The sequence below is a fragment of the Acomys minous genome, assembly GCF_964271855.1.
Source record: "Acomys minous genome assembly, chromosome: 5".
NCBI lineage: Eukaryota > Metazoa > Chordata > Mammalia > Rodentia > Muridae > Acomys > Acomys minous.
In genome coordinates this window covers 81,376,061-81,385,234 of record NC_140494.1, presented here as the reverse complement: position 1 = coordinate 81,385,234, position 9,174 = coordinate 81,376,061, and the positions used below count along the sequence as shown (strand labels likewise).

The 9,174-nt window shown below is 42.0% G+C and overlaps 1 protein-coding gene across 1 annotated transcript; it reads left to right on the top strand.

The window, feature by feature from the left end:
• Nucleotides 1–565: 565 nt before the first annotated feature.
• Nucleotides 566–2,228, top strand: LOC311597493 (PRAME family member 8-like; the record flags this gene model as incomplete). Its single annotated transcript, XM_084781713.1, has 3 exons — nucleotides 566–591; nucleotides 860–1,156; nucleotides 1,640–2,228. 3 exons carry the CDS (start codon nucleotides 566–568, stop codon nucleotides 2,226–2,228), a joined length of 912 nt encoding a protein of 303 aa, XP_084637839.1.
• Nucleotides 2,229–9,174: the final 6,946 nt, after the last annotated feature.

The following is a 9,174-nucleotide window of genomic DNA, read 5'->3' as shown; positions in this document are numbered from 1 at the left end:
CCTCAACAATCCAATCCCATGACAGGTGTGGTTGTTGGTGTGGCTGGATTAGAGACAGAGTGAGCAGAAGGGTATATAAAGGCTTCCTTGGAGCCAGAGGAGACATTTTGTGAGTTGAAGCCTGCAGTCCCAGCCTGATTCTGCTGGCATCCAGAGACTCTGTTGTGTGAAACCCTCTTTACACCCTGTATGTCACTTCCCTCTACTGGGTCAGGCCATCTGAAAGAGAGAGATCAGGCCCAAGATGGAGAATTTCTTGCTGAGGTGTTGGTCAGTTGGTTAGTTGTTTTGTTTCCTAAATATTTATGTTGGCCTCTAAAGACTTAACTTCTAGAGGTCTCTCATTGAAAAATACTGTTCTATTTATCATGTAGTTTTCTACTGAGTTGACTCAAAAGTATTTAATGCAGGATGGAGAAACTATCACATGTCCTAGGTGATCTCAGTTTTTCTCAGGAAGGTTGTCTGTTTTAGAGAAAATATGGGTAGGATGGCTGTATGAACTTGCCATTTTCTGTTGTTTGGGGACTCTTGACAAGATCTAGGTCTTGGTTACGAGCCGAAGATGGTATTGAGATTTGAGACTGCAGGGTAAGCCTTTCCAGTGGGAAAGGGATTGCGTAGGTTTGGATGGAAAGGCTGTGACTGTGTCCTCGCCCTGGGGTGTACTTGTTAGAGGCTCCACACACTGTGAGGGAGAGAGTTGGGCTTGGAGAACAGCATGGAGGGCAAAGGTTTAAGGTGATGAGAAAGAACTGTGACCTGGAGTGGTTCCTGGGCTGGGGAGTAAGTTTGCTGAGCTTTTTCTTGACAACAGATTCTTCCCTGAATGCTTCCCCCAGGATCCTTGTGACTGAAGACCTTGCAGGATAAGTGTTGACACCCCAGCCACACTCCTGAAGCTGGCAAGGCAGGCTCTGCTGAGAGATGAGGCCTTGGCCATTTCTGGTCTGGAGCAATTGCCTAGGGAGCTCCTCCCAGCTCTGTTCATGGAGGCCTTCACTGGCAGACAAACTGTGGTTGTGAAGGCGACAGTGGCAACCTGGCCTTTCCCCTGTCTCCCTGTGGGAGCGTTGATGAAATCCCCTGACTTGGAAACCTTGCAGTCTGTGCTAGCAGGAGTAGACATGCAGCTGAAAAAGAAGCATCACCACAGGTAAGCAAGAAGTGAGATACTTGAAAACGGAGGAGATGGGTGATGGTGTGTGAGATGGTGGGGTCAGGGAGCAGGGCTTCTTCCTGAGTGTGTCAGAAGCTTCTGTGATTATCAGGCCGGGATGCAGCAGCCTTAGCGCAAGCGATTCTCTGCTTGCACAAAGGACAGTTGACTAGGGATGGGAGCTTAGAGAAGATGGAACCACAGAGTGGAATGTGCCCCCTCTGGTGTTCCCACAGCCACTAGGAATGGGACCAAGGGGACAGAGAGACTCAGTTAGGGGAAAGAAGAAGGCAGGTCTCCACATTCAGCTCAAGGAAAGCTGTGGAGCATGCCTGGGTGCCTGCTGGACACTGGTTGCTGAAAAGAGGCACACCCTGGCCCAGGGGAAGGGCTGAGTGGAGACCTGGGTAGGAAAAGCTGACTCACTCAGTGTGGTTAGGTCTGGTCACATATCTCACAATTCACTTGTTGTACCCACAGGATGGGAAAACTTCAGGTACTGGATCTGAGCACTGAACAGCATCCATTCTGGAGTCTCTGGGCTGGAGCAGAGCATGGCTCAGCTGAGGGCCTGGATGAGATGCAAGTGGAGAAGGTCCTTCCCAGATATGCCCTGAGGCAGAGACTGAAGGTGGTAGCTGACCTTTGCCTCAGGCCACTGCCAGATAAAAAACAGGCATGCTTCTTGCAGTGGGCCCAGCAGAGACAGGGCTCCCTCCACTTGTGCTGCAGGAAGATGCAGATCTGGGCTCAGCCTGTGCATGGAGTCAGGCAGATCTTGACTTTGTTTCCTCCGGAGCACCTGGAGGAACTGGAACTGAACACAGAGTGGAATGTGTCCTTGCTGGCCCAATTTGCTCCCTGCCTAGGCCAGATGAGAAACCTTTGCAGACTCTCCCTGGTGCCCATCTCCAAGAACGTCTTCAGGCTTGGCTCCAGGACAAGAGATGGAGAAGAGAAGTGTATGCACAAGTTCCTTTCTCAGTTCTCCAGATTCAACCTTCTCCGGCATCTCTCCATGAGGAGAGTCGACTTTCTCAGAGACCACATGAGACAAGCCCTTGGGTAAGTGAGGATGGGGAGCTGTGAAAACTACCAGAGCAAATCATTGTCTTGGCTTGGAAGGATTAGTGGTTCACGAAGCCTGCCAGTCACTGGGATGGAAACTTGATTTCTCACTAGAAGGCCCACTTGTTTCTGTAATAATCTATGTTTTGTTTAGGCCCTCATACACACCTTGAATCCAAGAATTTTCTGGGTATTATTGACTAGTGATTACGTTGTGGTTCAGCATGCCCTAGCACACAACTTGCAAAGAGAGCTTTAGTACACAGGATTGAAGGCAGTTAACCCTCTGTCAAGAGGCAGAAAAGGAAACCAGCAGACCAAGGGTAATGTCTCATGAAAGTTTTCACTTAGCAGGAAAAAGGGACAGAGAGGAAGACTTCCCATTGGGACTCTAATTGAGAGAAGCAAGGGAGAATGTGGAAATAGAAAGATCCACAGGGTCCTATAAACCTAAAGGAAGAACATTATGATGGGTGGATCTGGGCAAAGGCATCCTGCTCAATCTGTGGCACCAGACAAGGACAATTCCTGAAGTAAACTTTGAACCCTTACCCAGATCTAGCCAAAGGACAGGACATTCTCCACAGTTGAGTGGAGGGTGGGGACAGATTTCAGACAAACTCTGGTGCCCCATATGTGACCATATCCCCTGTATGGGGTGACCTGTTGGCACTCAGAAGAAGGATAGGAGGCTACCAAGAAGAGACTTGATACCTTTTGAGCATATACTAGGGGAGGAGATCTGCCTCAGTCACAGTCATAGAGGAAGGAGGTAAGGGAAAAATGGGAGGGAGGGAGGAATGGGAGGATACAAGGGATAGAATAACAATTGAGATGTAATATGAATAATTTAATAAAATATGAATTTAAAGAAAGCAGGATAGACATCTGAGTTGAGGAGAACTGAAAATAAGAGCAGGCTCTATATTAACTATCAGAAGGACTTCTATATGAGAATTCCTTGACTCAGAGAAAGTGTAAATCCATGCACTGAGGATTTCCACTCACCTCCAGATCCCTGGTCTTTCAAAGCTTGCAGGAAGGTCTGTCCTTCGCTTCAGAGATGCTGTGCCTTCTGATCTCTCTGGACAACAGCTGTACCTTGAAGAAGGGCTTCACTGTGTAACCACCTCCTAGGGCCTCTGAACTGACTGAGTTTTACAGTTCCCAAGCTTTTATATAGCGATCTGAAGACCCTACCCTCAGGTTGAATGTTTAATATTAGCATAATTAAATTCACCTGTACAATCTTCTTTAAGCACTGGGCATATCTCCTGTTTTGTTTGAGCCTTCTGTCTATTTGGCTGTTGTTAGATCAATGAGACAAGGCTTATCATAGACCGTTCAATTGATGAGATGATAATAACTTGAAAGAAACTTAATGTGATGGAGAGTCTTGGTTAAATAAAAATAGAATATTTTGGATGGATAGCCAAGTAAGGAATTCACTCTCTCTCTCTCTCTCTCTCTCTCTCTCTCTCTCTCTCTCTCTCTCTCTCTCTCTCTCTCTCTCTCTTTCTCTCTCTGTGTGTGTGTGTGTGTGTGTGTGTGTGTGTGTGTGTGTGTGTGTTTGTGTCTGTTTCTGTTGCTAAATCACTCTGAGACAGAGTCTCTCTTATGTAACTCTGACTATCCTCAAACTAGCTATGTAGACCAAACACAGCATTCAGAGATCTGCCTCTGCTTCTCATGTACGGAGATCTAAGGCATGTACCACCACACCTGGCAGAGAAAGAAATTTCCTTAATTGGGTGAAGTGATGTAGGAAGAATCACTATGAATCTGGTTCCCTCTTTTGGTTGCAGTCCACATGAAATTTAGGAAGTTTCAGGTTTTTCTGCATGTCCTCACTCATGCCAGCCATTTTGTCTATCTTAATGCCATGATCAATGTGAAATTCAACTTCATAGAATTCTCTCCCACACTGGAGGCAATTAGCTATCCAGAAATCCTCCAAGACTGCAGGCCAATATTAGTACTGTAGAGTCATCCATCCTTGAGGAATGAAGAGTTGTTGGATTCTGGTCGTCCTGGTGCTGAGACAGCCATTGTTGGACTAATTAAACTACATCATGTCATCCAATCTAATAAGTGTCCCTTTTGTTTTACAGTCATCTTCCCAGGTCTGGTTCTTTAGAGATCATGACTAACTTATGATTCCAAATTTCACGGAGAAACTCACAAATCTATATTTAGCAAGTAATAATTTAAAAATAACTATGTATTTAATTTCTTTGAGGGTGAATTATATACTTTAAATTTAAAATAAGCATTCCATTAATCCCAGCTCAGGGAACACTATGGCTGGTGGATCTCTTTGAGTTTAGGCCAGACTGGTCTACTAGGCTTGTTTGAGAAATGTCAAAACCATTACACAAAAAAACCTCTGTCTCCAAAAGCAAAAACAGGAACCAAACAACAACCAAAAAATAGGTTACAAAGAACAATTGAATGTTCTGGTCTGTGTATCTAATATAAAGACACTACTGCTCTAATCAGAAGAGCCATTATCCCAGTAAATTTTTTATTTCAGCATTTTAAGTGCATCCATTTTTATCAATAGTTCAACATCTCCAAATATCTATAAAAGTAGAAAAACTGTTCCAATATAGTTTTTTTTTTTAAATTTAAGACTGGTCTGGCTATGGAGATCAGGTTGAATTAGAACTCACAAGCTTGTACAACCATGCTAAACCGACTAGTTTCTATAGAAGATAAAAATGTAGAGGATAAAATCTGTTCATCAGGGCTGGGTGTGGAGGTACACTCCTTTAATCTCAGCATTGTGGAGAGAAAGTCAGATCCCTAATTGGCCAGCCAGAGCTACATAGTGAGACCCTTTCTCAAAAAACAAACAAATCAAAAGTAAATGTTTATGAATTAAAACAAAAATTGCTATTTTATAAATTGAAAACTCATGTCTGTCCTTGTAAACATGCTTATATAATAACCACTTATGAGCCTTGTGGTTATTTTTCATTCAATCCATCTTAGAATTATATATATATTTTGTTCTTGGAGATAAAGTTTATCTATAGCCCTGCCTGTTCTAAAACTCACTCTGTATACCAGGATGGCCTCAGGTTAGAGATCTACCTGCCTCATCCATCTCAGGGCACAGCTAGTATAGAAGTGTAGTGGTGTGATGAATATGACAATATTTATAACACCTGTATGGCTTCAAATTACCATCACATAAAAGAAATCTTGGACTGGTAGTTAAAATGGAAACATTTATTGAGTTCCAGAAAAACAAACAAGACAAGTGCAAGGCAATGCTGTAGACAGCTGCAGCATGTTGGTCTCCTTTCATGACCACACATGTTAGCCAGTTAAAAGCTTAGTATGAAACCCAAGAGAACCACTCAGCTACATTATTCCTGAAGACCAACAGAGAAAAGCCATAATTACATTTGGGTGTGAGATTCTTGCCTCTTGATCTCTTACTCTCCTACCTCTTTCTCTCTTTCACTGTCTCTGTCTCTTTCTCCCTTGAGGTACTGTTCCTCCCTCTCCTTCTCTTCTCATGCTCACTTAAATTATATACTCTTAAAAATAAATGAAATTATGACTTGAAATTGAACAATTTTGTTTAAAGTGCCCCCTTTTTTTCTTCCATGCAACCTAATATTGCAATAGTACAAGTAAAATGGTAGACATAGCATTACCAGGTTGTTGTATTCCTGATGCCTTTGCAGGATATTTGATTTCAATGTGATCCTTGAGACAGTGAACTGTAAAAGCCAGTTTTGTTTGGGGACACTTGAGCCCTAGCACACAGCTTAAATCTGAGAGTTTTCAACACATTTGATTTAATAAAGTTAGCCCTAGGTCAAGAGGCAGAGCAAGAAATCAGCTGACAGGGATGAAGAAGAGGATGGATTTTGAGGTGAACAGTTATTTGTGACATGGTGTAGAAGGAAAAGGAGCTTTAGCTCTTAGATTTTGAGGTCTTTACCTCTTTGGCCTTTGACTTATTGCAGTTTGATCTAGCAAGCCTCTGGGCTTGGGTCTTTCTGGTCTTGTCCTCCTGGGCTGTCTGCTGACCTTGTGAGCCTGTAGGGCCTTTTCCATAGGAAAGAGCACTGAATAGGGATCACCTGATACTTTCTCTGCCCCTCTCAATTAGGATGTTTTCACCCAAGAATCTGGCTCCTTTGTCTTTATTGTTAAAATAGAATCTTTGGGATTTTCATTTAAAACATGCTGCAGCTTCTCTTGCTTCCCGGCCCCTGGCAACCAGACCTCCAGTTTAATGATATTCAATACCAGCCTTATAAATCCACACACCTATCAAATAGTAATCCCATGGGAGGGAGGGACAAACAATTAGATTCAGGTTGGACAGGCCTATCTAGCTCGAGTTAAGGCTTTGTAACCCACCTAGTATCACCAATAATTTAACTGCTAAATAAATATATAGAGCCTTCTCATCTAAATGCTGTAAAAGAAGGCATTTCCTTTGCTCTTTGGGTTTTGTTTTGCATCTATGATAGAGTCCTATTGTGGATAAGAGTGGACCTTAAGGTAATTTTCACATGAAGGGTATTTAAGAATATTTCTGTCAAAAGTAAAAAACACTGTATTTTAAAATAATAGTGCTCAAGCTGGGTAGTGGTGGTGCACACCTATAAACCCAGTGCTTGGGGAGCAGAGGGTAGAGGATCTCTATGATTTCCAGCCAGCCTTGTTTGCTAAATGGTGTCCAGGGCCCTCAAAGCTACACAAAGAAACCCTGGACCAAAAAACTAAATTAACTAATTAAATAAATTTAATGCTCATATTTTTGTTTATAAAAAAGAGCTGGAAAAGGAACCATTTGGGTATATCATCATCACTGTACAATTATATTTTAAACATATGAGAAATTCTGGGTGGTACTTGTATATGCCTTTGAACTTAGCACTCTGAAGCAGAGGCATGGACCCACAGCAACCAAGTTTACCACCACAGACCTTGTCTTGACAAATCAAAAGGCAGCCTGGTGTTGGGGCATATAACAGTAATCCCAGCACTTGGGGAGACAGAGGAAGACACATTTCTTTGAGTTTGAACACTTTCAGGTCTAAAGAGAAGTCGACAACACTCAACTGAAGAAGAGAAACCTAGTCTGAAACCTTCAAAAATAAAGATACAATAACAACAAATAGGTATATCAAAATAAAACAAAAAAACCTAAACCAAACAAATACCCAAAGAGGAAAGAGAATATCAGACAAATTTCCATCCTTGTGAACGTGGATGGAAAAATACTCAGTAAAATACTCACAAGCCCAACCAAAGAAAACAGAAAAATTATCATGCACTTTGACCTATCAGCATGTAAACCAGTCATGATGCATGGGTAAAATAGGCAGAGTTCCATCTAGGTAATCCAGCATACAAACAATTCTGGGAAAAGGAAAAACCAAAACATGATCATTTCCTTGCATATAAGAAAAGCATCACAAAACAACAGAAAGACAGACAGGTGGGATAAACCTATACAACCAGAGAGCTTGTGTGCTGACCTTACTCTAGATCCCAAAACTGCTGACTTGAGACACAGCAGTAAGGTCCAAAGGCCCAAACAGAAACCTACTTTGCATGACTCAGCCTGGAGCCTAAGGTCTTGAGAAAAATTTCCAGGAGTAGAATCTGAATCACCAGCCTGGTCCAGGGAAATACTCCCTGATCCCCACAGGTCAGGGCACCCTACCTATAATCAGACATCAACTATACACTCCAAAACTGGGAAGGTCACTACAAACCACCTCCCAAAGCTAGAGTCACCAATATGACAAGGGGACAACGAAAGAATGCTAACAAAAACCAAAACAGGATGGCATCTCCAGATCCCAGTCATCCTAATGAAAACAAACTGGAGAACCCAACAACAATTGATATACATGAAAACGACCTCAAGTCCTTGGTAAGTAAGATGATAATGGAAGAAACAAATAAAATCTGTAAACAAATGCAGGAGGAAGCAAACAAGAGGGCTGAAGACTTAAAAGAGTCATATAAAGGGGCATTTGAAGAATTTCAGCAAAATACAAATAACCAGATGAAGGAAATCATTAAAACAGTTCAAGATCTGAAGATAAAAATGGAAGCTATCATAAAAGAACACACGGAAGAAAAACGTGTTTGAGAAGCATCAGAAAAGAAAGCAAGCATCTCAGAGGTGGCCTTATCTAGCAGACTGCAAGAAATGGAAGAATGAATATCAGGACTTGAAGATACAATTGCAAAATTGGAAACTACCATCCAGGATAATGCTAAATCTGAAAAGTTCCTGACACAAAGCGTTCAGGAAATAAAAGACAACATGAAAAGACAAAACATGAGAATGATAGGGATAGAGGAAAGAGAAGGCAACCAACTCCACAGCCCAGAAAATATTTTTAATCGAATAATAGAAGAAAATTTCCCCAATTTGAAGAAAGAGATGCATACAAGCATAGAAGAGGCCTACAGAACAACAAATGGAATAGACCCAAAAAGAAAATCTTCCTGCCACATAATAATAACAACACAAAATATACAGAACAAGGAAAAACATTAAAAGCGGCAAGAAAAAAAGGACGAGTAACATATGAAGGCAAACCTATTAGAATTACTCTTGACTTCTCAGCAGAGACCATGAAAGCCAGAAGGGCCTGGACAGAGGTTCTGCAAACCCTAAGAGAGCACAGATACCAGGCAAGACTACTATATCCAGCAAAATTATCAATAACCATTGGCGGAGAAGACAAGATATTCCATGACAAAAACAAACTCAAACAGTACCTAGCCGCAACTCCGGGTTTACAGAAGTTACTAGAAGGAAAACTCCACCCCAACTACTCAAACTACATTCAAAAATACATAAGAAATAAGTAACTACACCATTGCAAAATCACAACTTCACAAAAACACGATTGTTACAAATACGAAAAGTGAAGGGACTTACCAATTACTGGTCA